Source organism: Hippoglossus hippoglossus, chromosome 7 (genome assembly GCF_009819705.1).
Source record: "Hippoglossus hippoglossus isolate fHipHip1 chromosome 7, fHipHip1.pri, whole genome shotgun sequence".
NCBI lineage: Eukaryota > Metazoa > Chordata > Actinopteri > Pleuronectiformes > Pleuronectidae > Hippoglossus > Hippoglossus hippoglossus.
The window spans coordinates 7,440,449-7,457,312 of record NC_047157.1 but is presented as its reverse complement, the minus strand read 5'-3'; the positions used below and the strand labels follow the sequence as shown (position 1 = coordinate 7,457,312).

The window sequence follows — 16,864 nt, the reverse complement described above, 5'->3', positions numbered from 1 at the left end:
CAATTTGATCAATTGATGGTCTTCTTGGCCACTGGATCTCAGCCCAACTGAACTCAACTGGAAGAGACTTGTTACGCCATGTTCATACAGCCAGGCCAATATACAGATGTGCAAATGAAATGCAACGTAACGCTATGCGGCATAACAGTGCAGTGTATAATGCAATGCAATGCAACAAAGTGCAATGCGACAAAGCACAATGCGATGGAACGCAATGTGTGATCCCTGTGAGGGCCAAACACATGCACATTCCTGGGAGAGTAATCTATAATGTGAAATTTGTATGTTTACCTCAAGATCATTGCAATATGAAAACTTTCCAGAGTTTGTAAATTCTTCCTCATAGTCTTAAGAACTTTCACAGACTTTGAGGAGTGCAGTGTTGCAGGTGTTTTTGAGGCTTGTTGAGGCCCAACACCTGACAAAGACATTTAATATTTAATGTCTTTATTTGCCTCCCAGCTGTTGCTTCTGTCTGCAGATGAACTGTATTTTTTTTTTTTATCCATTTATTGTAGTGTTGATGTTTAGTTGTCGTGGAAACATCTTGTTCATCATCTGTTCTTGTACCACCCACTCTTCTTTTCTTACATCTCCAATCAACAGAGGTTAATGTTGTTAGCCACGCACAGCTGTGAGAGGGCCTGGCCCTGACTGCTCCTCAGTTTGGAGGCCTGATGACTGCAAAGTCTGGGAATCCTTTGGACGGTTCAGGGAAATTTGACCTCTGGTGATTGGAGTTAATATCTTAGCGAGACGATTGGTTCACCTGGTGGCGTCTCTGCACGGCTTGACACACATGATGACTCGGACATGGCCTCAGGAAGGTGACCTCATGCCCTTGACAGCTGAATTTGTGGCCTGACATTGAAGCTTGTTCATGTTATTTGGGGCAACAGGTCTATATAGTAACATGCAGTCAGTTGCCCTTGATTGAGCTTTGAGATGCCACTGGCTGCAATGACTGTCACTGCAACAAATTAGGAATCTGTTAACATATATTCTTTTAATCAGCATCATGTAACCATCATTTACAATGGACAACAGCGAAGGATGATCTCTAATGCCGATAAAGAAAGCAGCAGCCGGTATTGGTTGGTATATTCATCAACAGAAAGCTTTGATACAAACCCAAATGAACAAAGCCCTTTTTGCATTTTAGCAAAAGATCCTTACACATAGTGTTTCCCAAACAGATTAAGTGATGAATGAACTGATGCTGAGTATTTCTTGACTCAGGATAGTTCTTTGTTAGTGAGTTTAGAAAAGGTTTTAAAACTCCCAATGACATCCTATAATATCATCAAACTGAGTGACTTAGTTTTGTATTTATTTCATCAGTTCTTAACCAGAAAGTCGTTTTCTCCGAAATTCAGCCCTTGTGTGCTTAGTCATCTTTAAAATCTCTGACAAATGACTGTCAGTTGGATTTTTTGCAACATTGGCGCATTTCATTTGTTAAATTGGAAATTACTCTCCTGCTCAGAGCACCGACCCAATACTGATGAAGTGTTTTTAATACAATACAGTGCTGATATCATTAATCACTGCAAAGTTTCAACAATATTAAATATAAGACCTGACCTATGACCATGTGGTAGTGAAGCCCGAATGTAGCTTGTATGAAAAATGTATGAAGAACATTTCGCCTTTATCTATTTGATTTGGTAGAGGATGTTTCTCCACATAATTTCACAATAAATTCTCTCTTTTAAAAGATCAAATAGATTAATGCTGGTCAGCCAGAAGCCCGGGAAGTGCACTGGGATGCGCACACGCACACGCATGCACACACACACACACACACACACACACACACACACACACACACACACACACACACACACACACACACACACTTTGATTGAAGCATAACTGTCAATCAGTTATTGAAAGTGACAGATTTCTACCCCTCTGCTTAAAGAATAGCACACACACACACACGCACACACACACACATCAACTTTTACCCCTGACACACCATTAGTAGTTCAGCTCCTTTGGCTCTTAAATTGCCATTTCAAAGCCTTCGGAGAGAGATGTTAACCTCGTGTGATACTTGCGGCATTAAAAATGAATCAAAGCGGCTCGGCTTTGATGTCAACGGAAGATATTATTTGGGTCGTGGCAACAGAGCAGAGTGCCAGGCAAGCTGACTCCCATTCGCCCTCTGCTGGGAGAATTTGACATTTCATTTCATGGTAACAACCTGTGATGCTGATGTGTTATGCACGCCTCTGTTTTGCAGTTGTTTCAACTCCTTGCTGCATCTGAAATTCCCACTTGCTGAGACAATCATCGGGAAGATAAAGACACTGTTATGTATAAAAGTGAAAAGAGAGGACAAAAGAGCGGCGACAAATAAGACAGCAGCTGTTTCCTTTTGGTTTTCAGTCAGTCCATCAATCAGGTTTTGTTACGTAAGGTGAGAGCTGATGGGGACTGTCTGGGGTATCGTGTCCGGACAGAGTGGAGAGGGGGAGGCACCTCTGGGTGGGTGGTGTTGCTGATGATGAGGGACTGAACTCTTGACCCTCAGCGGGCAGTCTGAAAACCTGGCCCCCTCGTACTAGAGTCTCCCCCATGGAGCGCAGCTAAGTTCTGGGAATGAACGCTCTGTCCAAAGAGATAAATGACTTTGGTGAGAAGCAAGATCACATACCTGTGCGTGTGTGTGTGTGTGTGTGTGTGTGTGTGTGTGTGTGTGTGTGTGTGTGTGTGTGTGTGTGTGTGTGTGTGTGTGTGTGTGTGTGTGTGTGTGTGTGTGTGTGTGTGTGTGTGTGTGTGTGTGTGTGTGTGTGTGTGTGTGTGTGTGTGTGTACAGACATGTGTGTCCGAGTCCAAGTGTTAGCTTGTAAGCTGAAAACAGGGACCAAAAGACAGAAGGAGCCATTTTGGTGTGCGTGTGTTAGTGGTGTGTGTGTGTGTGTGTGCTCATTTCTATCTGAGGGAAAAGACAATTGTGTGTGCATTCATGCAATTCGTCTATGGATGCAGCCACTATGTGCATCACCGTATGTGTGTGTGTGCGCGCACCCTTGTGTAAAGCGCAGAGTGGGGGGGGGAGTGAACGGCAGAGATGGAGATGGAGGCACAGATAGAGAGAGCAAAGAAGAAAAAAAACATAAATAATTGATGATGGATTCCGCCTTGCATCTGCTGCTGTTGAGTTTGTTCAAAGTAGATATTGATGCAGGCTCTTGCAAAAACACAGCGTAACCACCCCTCTATTCTGACCTCATTATCTCATTAGAAGAGCAATAATGCGCTGCATTAAAAAGGGCCAAAAAGAAGACATGAAATAGTTTATAGAAGTGCTTCTGCCTCAGATCATTTGCCAGATCTGCTGAATATTCATTTTTGCTATATTGTTTAGCGCAGGGGGGTGGAAAAAAATAAACCTATTCCTTGTTGCCATGAAAGTAAGTCGGAAAAAGCATCCAAATGGGATTGTTAATTAATGAAAATTGGCTTGTTTGTGTGGAACGCATGTGAAGTTTCTCAGGCTTATTTCTGCACCGGTTGCACATATCGGTCAAAAACCAGCGAGTTGGGCTGTTTGGAGAGACTCAATATGTGATTGACTTTAATCTTTTTTAAAGTTTCTCTCTCTTCCCTCCTCCTCCTCCGCCTCATGCCTATTTTCTCTGAGTTTGCCTCATTAAATCTTTGTGGAAATTCTCCAGCTCTAGTGGAGGAGACTTTCTTTTGATTAGGCTATAAACAAATGGAGGAGTTGGTTGACATCTCCCAAGACCGTGGCCCTCTTTTGTTTTCCTGCTGCACTGTTGCTGCCCCCCTCTCTGACAGGACTTGAGTACTATTCCCCAAAGCCTTTATTCTTGCTCGTTTTTTTCTTCTCCTGTTCCCTCACCCATCTTCAACCCCCTCCTCCCGTCCGCCTTTGTTAAAGGCAGCCCCTCATCCACTTCCCCCACTCGTATCTCACTCTCTCTCTCTCTCTCATTATGCGCTCATCCGTTCCGCTGGCTGAGAGCTGTGCGTGGAGAGGAGAAGAGCGTTTGGGAAACTGGGGACACGCTGCTGCTTTTTGCTCTCAACCCCCCTCTGCCCTACCCACAAAAACCCACAAAAAGGTGGACTGAAGTGTCATGAGCTGCTTTTCCTTCTGCGAGCACTCCTCCTCCCTCCTGTTTACTTCCTCCCTCTCTCTCGCTCTCGCTCTCTCTCTCTCTCTCGCTCTCGCTCTCTCTCTCTCTCTCCCTCTGTATTGCTCTGTCTGTTCGCTGACTTCTCTCATTGACTCACTCCTCCCTGCTTCAGCTGGCTGACTGAGTGCGCTGACACTGGGACCACTACCTGCTGTCTGGGGATTAAGCATGCTATGAATACCCGGAGCCTAATTTGTTGTTTTGGCTGCCAGTGAATGTTGGATCCCCACAGAGCAGAATCTGGAACATAAATCCTTGTGGCCGGGACACGGGGAGCGCCTCTGGACTAAGACAAGACAGAGGCAGTGAGAAAGGGACTGGATGCTTGATGAAGCGAGTAACAGAGAGACGACAAACCAGAGGGAAAAAAGAAAAGACAGGACAAGTTCTTTGCTGACAGGCAACAACAGAAGAAAGAAAATCAACCCAAGTCTTACTACGATCAGGACCCAATGAGAACCATCTCCTCTCATTATTAGGCTGGGATTTTCTGTCAGGATGCTGACACGAGGGAAGAAAGCCTGACAAATCTCCGCCTCGAGCTTCTTGGTTGATTTCTGATCGTGCAGGTTTTTCTCTTCTTTCTGTGAGTTATTCATTCAGAGTGTCTCTGTATTTTCCTGCTCATCCGTGGCTGCTTGGGGGAGGACACAGGTCGGCACTGTTGGGTGGAGAGGGGATTGTGATCGTCCTCCTCTCCCAACTTTTTCCCGTCTCCGTCACTTCTGCTGACCTGCTTTCGGTCCCAGCACACCAGCAGCGTGTGGGGGCAGTTGCTTACCCAATACATGAGAGTGGCCAGGAATGAAGGTTATTGAACTGAGGAGGCGTGGCAGGCACACGGGGGAGAAGGGGAGGGAACCCAAACCATTTCTGCGATCCCGGGAGCATATGGTTTAGCGAGAGGCAGCCAGCTGCTTTCCAGCCATCCGGCTAATCACACTGCAGAAGACACAAGTTGCTCTGGTGACGGTGTCAGGTTTGGACAGATCTTGCGTGCCGTGGTTGTATATCTGTTCAGCGTGGCAGGAACTCCCAAACCAATCCGTTCAAGAAGTCAGTCCTTCGGATGCAAAGAAGCAGTTGTGTTGACTGAGAGGAGCGCCACGCAAATCATCGCTGAGGAGAGCAGACAAGCATTGTTGCCCCAATAGGCAGCAGCCACAGGGAGGCAAGAAAAGATGCTCAGAAATCAGTTCATAGGGTAATAATTGTGACACCACATGTTGGTGAGCACCAGACCTTGGCTTGTTTTCAAAAGGCTTTTGACAAAGAAAGGGAGTTCTCAAGGAGCCGGCGCTGTCAGACCCCTTCCACCTCCGTCTGATTACCAGTCAGGGTCACTGGGAAGAACTGAGAAGATTCCTTCTGTGGATTTACTGTCAGTCTCCTGTGGAAGTTTTCCTTGTGGATATCTGACAATCCTAAAATACCCACATCCCAATGGCCACATTTCTGGCTCAGATGCATCTCACACACATGAATGCCAAGAGCGCTTTAACACACATTTACTAACACATTACCAACACCCACTTAAATCCACACACATATTTGCACTGTAAGTATAACACACTTCACAAAATACGCACATTTACTCACACATTGAAAGCCCATCGGTTTGTCTCTTTCCCAGCAGACACAGCTCAATGGAGGTTGCGTGGACAGGTGGGGGGCTGTAGGAGCTCATCGACCCTGTCCCCCTTTCTGTCCTCATTTCTCAAATGGATGTTATTATCTCTGAAAATGCGTTACTTGGAAACCGCTGAAAGCTTGCTGCTGCGATTCTCATCCAGAAACAGTCACCGGGTCCCCGCCACGGTGCTCAGCTGGAACCACAGCTGAGACACGGACCATTACGGAATCTCCTTTGCTTTGTATTTTCTCTTCATCTTCATCCTCTGTCCTTATCCCACCGCCATCATTTTTTCCAACGGGTCTTTGGGCACCCCTCGTCGCCCTCCTCGCCCCGTCATCTCCTCCACCCTGGAGGGGAGGGGGTCATTGGAGTGGAGCATGAGCGGGTGCCACTATCCGTCGCCAACGCCGCCGGAGCGGGATCGCAGGTACCAGCACAAGGTGTCCTTGGTGGTGCGCTACTTTATGATCCCCTGCAACATCTGTTTGATCCTGCTGGCCACATCTACGCTGGGCTTCGCTGTGCTCCTGTTCCTCAACAACTGTACGTTGGTTCAAAACACTCAACTTTACTGTTGTTCTCAAGTGTTGTCGTCTCTAGTGCATTTTTGTGATACCTAAATGCATCGCTCACTGTTTGTGAATTGAAACCCAACCCTCCCCATAAACCCCAGTTTAAAGCATTAGCGCTGCCTTTGAGTCAAAGTTTAGTTTGAAAGAAATGGTTTAGTACTAAACATAAAACATAGCTTGCATTAAATGTCCTTTTTCTAACCTCACCTCTCATAACAGCCTTATCTGCACTTGAGTAGGGACATCAAGACAGCTAAAGTCACAGCCCCCCTCCTTTCATTGTTTGTCTGCAGGCTTTAAAACTTTTAAAACACACTGAAGCACGGTGACATTGGAAACATCTGTAAAGTCAGACGGGGTAAAAACAAGATAATTAGCGAAGAGAAATATGTATAAATAGATATGTTTATCTGCATATAGAGCAGGGAAGCAAGATCCAATCACAAGTGGTCACATTAGACGCATCCAGGACTCGTTTTAAAGCCAGGTGTGAAAATAGTGTAAAACTTAACTCCACTTGTGATTGGATCTCTCACGACGGGTGTGAAAATCCGGTCTGAACATGGCCTGTGTTGTCCAGAAGAATCTGTTTTGATACCTGTTTTTGAAATCAAAATCTAGGGACCTATATCAAATGAGGCTTAAGTACAGATCGTATACCCAATTATAGTCATGACAGGTTTAGCCTCAAAGAGCCAATTGTTTCCCATACAACTCAAATTCACCGGTCACCTGTAAACAATGTGCAACCTTTTCTTTTCTTTACATCACCAACAGCACGCTTGCCTGGGGCTTCCCCAGTCTACATTAACACTGACTCTCTCACAGACCTACACAAGCCATTAGTGCCTTCCCTGTTTAGACTGTAAATAACTCTCAGGACTTGTGCCACATAATCATTTGCAAATTGTAAAAAAATAAGTAAAATAAGCACCGTCATTTTCATGATGCCAAATTCAGGTTGAAGTGGTTTAAACGTCGAGGGGAGAGACTCTGTTCATTCTCTTCAGGCATGGCTGTTTTTTAACGTCATCCCTTTTCCTGAGACTTTCTCTTATAGTCTGTTATCAGCCTGTTGATGTGTTTGAGTCCTCGTCGCTTTGAGGATGCCACTGCGTCACATTTCTTTGTTTACGTCAGTGTGCCTCATTCACTTCTACGTTTGTATCTTTCCTTCATATTTATCAGTTTGTCCTCCTCATTTTAATTGGCGGGTGTGCTTGACCAGTAGCACAACGGTTCATTTGTATCCCCGTCATGTAACAGAATCAATTTCTGCCACAGATGTAATACAAACTCAGTTAAAGCAATTTTCTCCACTCAGAGGACTGAGAGAAAAGAAATGCGTGCTGCCGAAATTGATGAAGTAAAAGGGAGTCTGTTATGCTGCCAAGTGCCCTCGCCATGTGGCCACAAGGACAGCTGGAGGGGGATAGTGATAGTGCTGGTAGTGGTGACGTGTGTGTGTGTGTGTGTGTGTGTGCGTGTGCGTGTGTGTGTGTGTGTGTTTGTGTGTGTGTGTGTGTGTGTGTGCGCTTGGAGGAGGGGTGTTAGAGGAGTCAAGCAACCTCAGATTTGCAATTTCAGTTTTCACCATATGGGGTGAAGCACTTCCGCCCCGCTCACACACGCAACCGCACACACACACACATGCACACTGTGTGTAACACCCTCAGACCTCTGCCAATGGAGCCCACACATAGAAACAGACTCACTTTATCATTCTGTTCAACTATACATCAAGCAAACCAAAGGGGAAGGTAACACACGGACAAAGACACACACACACACACGTCTTTGTGCACAATGCTAAATGTCAAAGTGAAACACATATTGATTTGCTGAAGATATAGGGTGAACGATGGCTATGTTGTGACATTCACACAGGAACAGGAACTCGCACAGGCTTCTCCAGGTGCAGGTGGAGATGGGAAAGCCTGATATGTTTATGTAAAGACCTTATCTTGTCCTTTCGTGATGGAAATGTGATGAAATCATTTTGCTTCGCCCGGCACCTCGGCTCACTCTGTGCGCCACCTTCTCTTTCTGTTCTGCCTGGTGCGACTGTACGCCTGTATCTGTTCCTGTTTGTTTGCGTGTGCTCAGACATGAAGTGCAGCCCTTGTGCATGTCTGCTCCACCCCCCCCCCCCCCCCCCCCCCCCAAGTTGGAAATCAGTTACCACCAAGACTGACTGGGAAAAAGCTTCAGCAGACACTTCATTATTCACATGTATCACCAGCCTCACCTCTCCTCTCCCCTCTCCTCATTTTTCTCCTCTCTCGCTCTCTCTTCCTCCCCTGAAGCCTGGCTGTTGACAAGCAATTTTAAGTGAGCCTAAATTTAAAACTCAGTCTCGGGACGCCGACGGGTATAGCAGAAGTCCCGGGAAAGGCTTCGGCGCAGTGGTTGACGGGGTCCCAGAAAAATGTGTTAGCGGCGTAATTGATGTGATGTGTGTTATCTTCCTCATTATCTCTCACAGTGCCGAGACATTGGAGAGACGGCCCGGGTGGCTGCACATCCATTCTGAATGTGTGTGTTGGTGTTTTTGTTCAGCGCAGGCAGCTCTGACAACTCATCAGGTCTCGGCTTAGTGAGTCCGACAGCCTAGTTGACTGTGAGTGTGCAGATGGTGGTTTAGTTGGGTTTGTGTTCGGTACTGTGGTGCTCTGGTAAACTGTGACCAGTGCAACATGATGGTGTTTGTGAAAGGCTGCTCATTCAAGCCGTTTTCAGACATGACCTGCGGGTAAAATCCAGAGAAATGGCTACGCAGTTTACCCGCAGTTTGCCTTTCACACATGCACCGCACAGCAAGAGGTTTTCTGCACAGATGCGTTCACAAAAGCAACAAATCCTCCGCGTTATTCAAAAGAGAGGTGAAGCAGCCGGGTGCAGCAGACAGAGGCAGGAAGTTACGTATTAACTCTGCCGCGAAGATCACGTGATTTCTTTGATAACACACAGACACCGATGTCGGCTCTTATCACCACAAAGTCTCTTGACACATTCGTCAGTGTCTTCCCTGCTTTTTTACGGGGAGATATTTGTTTTCTTTTAGTTTTTTTTCTTTTTGCGTCTGTCGACCCAAAGAAGCGTCATCAACCCCCAGTATGTCTATATGTCTGTATGCTGTAGAACTACCAAGATCACCAAGAGGCTGATACTCCTCGATGTTTTCTGTTGAGTGATGAAATGATTAGTTGTTTAATCAATCAGCAAATCATCCGAAAATACATTAGCCACAAATTGAATTCGATAGGAACATAATGCTTTCTTAAATTAAATGACAGTTTGCTGTTTGTCTCTGCTTCATATTGTAAAATAAATATTTGTGGTTTTCATATTGTTTTTCTGACAATATAAGTAATAAGAAGCCGTCCCCGCAGGCTGTTGGAAATTGCTTTTTCGTTGTTTTCATTTTGAGACATTTTTTGGAGCCTAAACAGTCATATTCCCAAAAATAAACCTGAGATAAAAAATATTATTAAAGATAAATTCATAAAATTAATGTTACTTGCAGTCTTAATTAAAAATGTTTTGCTTGTGCTTTGTGTCCCGGCAAAACAAACCTAAAAGTAAAGTTAACGTTCTTCATCCACCTTCATTACATAAACATTTATCGATTCATGTTCATTGCCTGGTTAAGTTTGTCTTCAGTTTCAACCATTAAATACCAAATTTAAAAACTGCAAAGCACTCGGGTTTCATGAGGTTTTTGCTCCTGAAAGTTGCTCCACACTCAGTCATTTGACACTGCAGGTCTCCGGTCTTATGGTTCCCACAATCCTACAAAGCCTTATGTCATCGTCTGCTGGGTGTTGACCAGGAGAGAAAGCATGATGTCATTTGATATATTGGAGGAAACGAGTTGTGATTCATTCTGCATATGGTTGCTGGGGGTTGGGGGCCGGGCAGTCCTTTTCATTGATGGACTGCTTGTCATCACTGGGACATCACTGATATTTCAAATCCCCTCTCACACTTTTCAACCCCAAATAAAAACACCAGTGTTCTCAATTCTCATGTGTTATAATAACAAGAGTCAAGCAGTGTGGTTTGAGACGAGACCATAGAAACAATGAATGTCACAACAATGATGAGACTGCTATCGCTGAAATGTAGCCCTGCCGATCAGCTCAGCTGGGCTCCACAGGGGCCCAGTCACAGCATTAGAATGTGTTAGATAGAAAAGTCAGGCATGGGTCTTTTTTTTTTTTTCATAGCAACTCAATTACACTGCCTTCACCCCAGGGGAGTCTCTGAATCCCCCCAAAACTAAAAACCTATTTCTCTCTCTTTTATCTCTTTCAGACAAACCTCCTCACTTCACACCGGCCCAGCCTCCTGATGGTAAGTCCTCTGTGATTTCTCTCTGCTCGGCCTTCACTGACCACCAGTGTTTAGGGGGGGGGGGGGTGCCTGCAAATAATGACCTCAGACGGTCATCGCTTCCTTTGAAGTGGGCAGGCGTCTGTGTGCGCTGCCAGATTTGGCTGCTCCCGCTTGTTGTATCCACGGCCGTTGGTATGGCGGGCACGTGGCCAGGTCTGCTCAGGGCTTTGATGTGAGAAAGATCTTTTGATGACTTGATTTGATCTGCTCCACACAGCCAATCGGGCTGATGTTCAATACCTGTTACCGTGGCAGCATTCACATCCGCCTGATGGGGTCTAATAGGATAATATCCCCCCCTGTCCCAGAGTATTCTACATTACTGCAGACTGCTGAGGGTTTGTTGGCGCAAAGCAACACCGTCACCCCACCTTGTTATCCCTTTTGCTTTTCTCAACCCACACCCACACACAGACACACACACAGACACACACACAGACACACACACAGACACACACACAGACACAGACACACACACACACACACACACACACACACTATATATAAATCGTTGCAATTGCCGCTGTATTGTTTCAGCCGTTTTCTGATCCAGTAACATCCGCCGTTAATTAAAGAAAGTAGCAATTTATTTCCAAAACGGTGGAGCTCGGCAAGTTTTAATTGGAGGAAAACAGCTGGTTTTCAGGCTGCTGTCATGAATATTTATCAGCAGCATCACAGTGAGTGTCATACACTTTGGCGTCGTGTTTCTTTACTGCGCTGACAGGGACGGGCTCCGACTAGTTCTGAAGGTGTTGTATCCTCCTGCTTGTGCGGATTTTTACAAAGCCAGAGGTTTGTTGGGAGAAAACACAAGGATAGAAATGTTTCTAATGATGCGAGGTGTCCAGCTGATGCCAGGGACAAAAGGCCACAGTGGGGGCTTGCTGAGTCTGTGTCTTGTAATTGCTCTATAGGCTTGTTTGGAGAATCGGTTTTACGAAAAATGTCATCCTAAAAAGAATGTATCAAATTAGAGGCGGTTTATTATGAATGTGATTGTCTGTCCACATCGGGACAATAGGCTCTTTGCCGTCTGTGTGAAATGGCTCTGAAGTTTGACTTCGATAAATAAATCATTTCTTTTGATTGGAGCGTTTTTCAACTTGGCCTCACCTCGACACATCAGGAGTCAAATTTTTTCCCTTTTCTGCCTCATATCACAAAACCGCTGCATATTCAATTGCAGCTGGCAGAGTTCAAAGCAGCCGTTTGTTTTTGTTTTAATGACAGATGAAATTGACTTGACAAATCATTATATCTCACCGAGAGGTCTGTATTTGTCTGTTTTTGAAGCAAATGTTGCCATAAATTTTGGCTCTCTACTGGGAAAATGAGAAACAGTATGCAGGCAGTGAAGCAGCTCATTTCTGTCCTCCATCGAATTTTTCTCTACAAAAGAAATAACGCCCTGCTTATCGATCGAGCCACTCATTTCCCAAGTATTAAACTTTTTTTTTTTCTGTCTTAGGGGCACAGTTTGTTTCTGCACTAGTCAACCGTTTAAAAGCCGCTGCTAGCCCTTAATTACATTTGCAATAGTTCTGTAGGCTTTCCATCAGCAGCCTATGCTGTTTTAATATGCCAAGCAAAACAAAAAGCAAAGTCTCCAATCAGTGGGTAAGCCTGCCCTGTGGGACGCAGTTTCTCTGGGTCATTTAACGCTGGAGAGATTAGTGAGACAATTAGAGTTGGCCCAAATACGACAGTAGGCCACTTGTTGGAGATGCATGGTTTTAGCAGTGGTGGAGGCGCAATTTAGAAGATGTTGTCGACAAGCAGAGGCCTGGTGTAGCTCTGCTATTAGTCAAATCTGCTCCAAAGAGCACATGGCTTTTTTTTTTTCTACTGAACTTGTCCTCAGCGCCAAGGACGCTCCACTCCCCAGTACTTAATTACAGGAAATCACAGACAAGATACCAAGGACTCTGCATTTTTAAACAGCCTAGTTTGTCTCTGAACTGCGTTTGATGAGACGTCCTTATTAGCACGAGGAGATTCTGCAGAAAGTAAAAAAGAAATTTGTTCTTCACATTAGAGCGAAAGAATCTTGGGACTTGCTGTGGAAAATTGCAGTTTCGGCACAACATAAGCAAAGCTCTCAGAAGATATTTATGGTGCGCGCCACCCGCAAATAGCTTACGAATCCTCCTCACTGAACAGCCTATAATCACCAGTCAAAAAAAGTGACAAAAGTCACAAAGAGGCCTTTAATCAGGCTCTTCTTCTGAAAGCTCAAAGCAGCAGTTGCTCGGCTCAGGCCGCGCTCATTATTGCCTGACGTCTCCTGATAATAAGACAGTTGTTGCGTGTTTGGCCAACGCGAGAAAGCTCAGAGAATTTGCAGCAAGAGGGATTAACGTTGGACTTTAGAGGAGGGGTCAACTGCCAGAAATGCTTCATAAATGAGGCTCTTGGCCCCCCAGTTGTCAGCGTCTACATTCAGTGAAAACACTACATGTTTGTCCACCTAAGGACATAGGAAGGAGGATGTAATAATGTTTTATAGAGATTAGATACAAGTTTATTTATGGCATGTATTTTAACAGAGATTTAAGAGGAGTTATTACCAAAGTAGACATTTATATTATGTGATTTATAGCAAATCTAGTCGTTACTGAACAAGGACAAACAAGAGAATCACCTCTTGAAATCTGTTTCAAGGTCTTCGGGCTGAGAGGAAAATCAGGTGCAGATGACTCCCGGGAGGTATCCTTCATTTCATCATATTACAACCTTAGATGACAAAACACAGGTCAGACGAGATCCAAAATAGGCCAGCGACTCAAAAGAAAGGGAGCGTAATAGAGGAGCGGAGCATCAGACAGTTCAGAGGTCTCCTGTGACTGCAGCCGCCTCTCGCACAATCTGCCTGGCAGGAGCCCATTCGCTCTGAATCCTTCAATTTGGCGTTTGTCACTGACAGCGTTCCCGAGAGGATGCTCCTCGCTGATAGACAAAGTAAACTCCTGGACTGTAATGTGATTTGATCAAAGATGGTGGAAAGCCTTAAAAAAAAAGTGCCAGCGGGCTCACTTACATTTTGAGAGCAGCACCACTTCCTAAAGAACTGACATAACTCTTTGTCAGCTCTGGGAGAACACAGTAAATGCTCCACACCCATAACCCCCTCAGAAGGGGGGAATAACACACACACACACACACACACACACACACACATATGCGCACAACCCTCATGTAATTTATTCGGCCAGAGCCTTTCCCTGTGTTCTTGACAGTAAGCCTGACTCTGAGAGAGGCGGAATTAATTATTACTCCTCGGCCTATCTTAATTAAATCTTTTCACATCATAGATTTCACACAACAGAGGCAAAATATCTACCTCATCTCTAAGCCGGGGCGGGGGTACCGGCTGAGAATGTCTCACATCAAGATATCAAAGGTACACTGTAAAGTTACCTCTCCAGGATTGCGATTTCACACAAGAGTTGTCATGTCCGGCTGTTAACAGAGAGCAGCTTGTTATCCCACTATTGTGCAGGCTGGTGGGGAAAAGCAGAGCGGGCAGCCTTGACTTAATCAACGGAAAGTTTGTTGCCCTTTTAAAGTACACAGAGCTCTCAAAGTGCTCGGCTGAACTCTGTATCCCTACGGCTCCCCTCACGTCTGTGGACTCAGCAGATGCTTTTGTGAGCATCTGTAGAACTCAGTAAGTAGGGTTTTTTTTTTTCTTGAAGAAAGGTCAAAGGCAAAGGCAAATGTCCCCTCACCTCCCACATCTAACCGTCCATCTTGGACAGCGCTCCCACTAAGGCTCGCCTCATCTCACCTAGCTCACTCAGTATCGATCTGCCAGGATGGGTCAGAGGCAGTCGTCCGAGGAGACAAAAACAAAAATATTAGCCAGAGAGGAGAGAACTGAGTGGGCAGGAGCTGTAAAGTGCAACACTATTTGCTTTTGATTCCCTATGACACAGAGTAATTGTTTACACGGTTAGTGATGCCGGTTTGTTTTGAGATGTCCCCTGGCTGCAGGAGCAACCCCCGCCGACCGCTGCTGCAGGTTATTCCAGGACCTTGGGCCTTGTAAGGATCAGCAGTTGTTTGATGTGGACGGACGGCACACTGAGCTATCTGTGGCTGTGATCAAGAGGCTGTCAGCCGGCAACCCCGATAACTACGTCTGACTTCTTGGCATTAGGCCTCGCCGTTATATAGAAACCTTACTGATCTGCACAGTTGCCATCGGCATATCAGCTTCAATTCAGCTTTATCAGTGTCAGAGATTTAAAGCAAGAGCGGAGCAAGAGATTTGATAAGAACAATGAAATAGAAAATACAATTTCAAGAATGTCCAGTCCCTGAAATTGAATAGAAGAAATGTCTTTAGCAGGGTAAACAAAACTCTGCAGACAGTATGAAACCATGGGAGCTAATTAATAGTTTCTAGCTGCTTATCGAATCTCTTATCACTCGGCATGACAGTGCCGAGAGCTGGTTGAAAGCCCACCTGTTCTCATCTCTTTGTCATATATTGGATGTAATTATCATGCGGAAGGGCCTAACGTCTTTTTAAACAGGCACTCCATGTTCTTTGCACGGTGACGGCAGGGTAGCCATTCGGCACCGGTGCAAGGCTGCGTCATCCTTCCTTCTCACTAACACAACAGCAAGTTGTTTCCGACGTCGTTCCACTTTAAGCTGTGATGGGCAGACGATCATTTAATTCTTGGAAGGCGCAGTCAGAAAACAACAACACCGGGAAGTGTAACCGGTGCAGAGAGTTTCATTGTCAGGTTGTTAATTAGAGGAAGATAAGTGGCACGCCGTGTCAGTGTGTTGCTGTAAAATATTATGCTGTGATATCCTGCTATTAGACAAGTCCTGCATCCCAGCCGGTGTTTGCCTTATTGAGAAACGCAAGTTAATGGAGCATTGTGCTGTGTACTGACACCCCACGTACACTGATCCTGCACATGTCTCAGTTTTCTGCAGAAGTGACGGCGTCTGTTGGAGTCAGGCATCTTTAGTTCAGTGCTCTCTTGCTCTCTTGCTCTGTGAAACACACACGCACGGGCACACATGCACAGATACGGGCATGGAAAAAAGTTGATAAAAACTGTGAAATCGGATGTAAGGGGCTCTGTAAAGTGTGTGTGTGTGTGTGTGTGTGTGTGTGTGTGTGTGTGTGTGTGTGTGTGTGTGTGTGTGTGTGTGTGTGTGTGTGTGTGTGTGTGTGTGTGTGTGTGTGTGTGTGTGTGTGTGCGTGTGTGTGTCCATGCACACATCCTGAGGTTCAACTGCAATCTTTAAACATTGTTTCTGGCTGAGTGAAGAAAAACAAGAGGTAAGAGGTGAAATGTTCAAGAGACACTAACTGTGTGTGTGTGTGTGTGCTTGTTTTTGTTGCCTCTTTTGGACTTTTCCCAGTACAAACACTGACCTTATCAGGACCAGTGTAACTCATGGGGTCCATAGTGCAGTCCTAGTGGGGCAAACGGTCATGTCTGAGCTGCTGGTTAGGGTTTGGGGTAAGATGGGACTTGTGGTTAGGTTTAGTTAGGCATGAACTGGTCGAGGTTAAGCTTAGCGATAAGGTTTTGGTTTGGCAGTTAATGTGAAGTCCTACTAAGGATAGCTGCACAAACACACGCGTGAAAATTCCTTTGTGGAGTGGAACAGTTGCCTCTGTGCAATTGTCAATTCATAAGAGATGACATTAGTGTGTTTGCTTGATTTCTGTACCAGTACATTTATGAGAGGTTGTCATGGCAACCAGATGTGGAACTAGTTGTGGACCTGTCCAATGAAGTCACAGAAGAGCCCCATATCCATGCTGGTAAAGATTTTGTTCATCATTCACTGCTTGTATGCTTGCTCCATCTGCTGCAATAAAAATATAACCAAATACCCCCCGTAACAAGCGTGCACACACAGACACAGACACACACACACACACACACAGTGGGATGCTCTTTCCTATATCTGTTGTCGTCATGGCGTTTTTATTTGGCCTCTGGACCTTGACGTCAAGAAGAAGCATGTGGGTGTTTGTGGTTGTGTGTGTGTATGCGTTTGTTTGTGTTTATGTGTGTGAGATTAGTATATGTGTTAGGCTCCACTGG

The 16,864-nt window shown here is 45.3% G+C and overlaps 1 protein-coding gene across 11 annotated transcripts in view; it reads left to right on the top strand.

The window, feature by feature from the left end:
* The window catches only part of agrn (agrin), a 248,933-nt gene that overhangs the window by 83,795 nt on the left and 148,274 nt on the right, over window positions 1–16,864 (top strand). For 9 of the 11 annotated variants that reach the window (XM_034591670.1, XM_034591667.1, XM_034591668.1 and 6 more), the window contains one exon: window positions 10,698–10,736. In XM_034591670.1, the coding sequence (XP_034447561.1) occupies window positions 10,698–10,736 (39 nt within the window). Of the gene's footprint in view, window positions 1–4,034; window positions 6,352–10,697; window positions 10,737–16,864 lie in introns of those variants that run through there. The other 2 variants (XM_034591673.1, XM_034591676.1) reach the window with 2 other exon arrangements.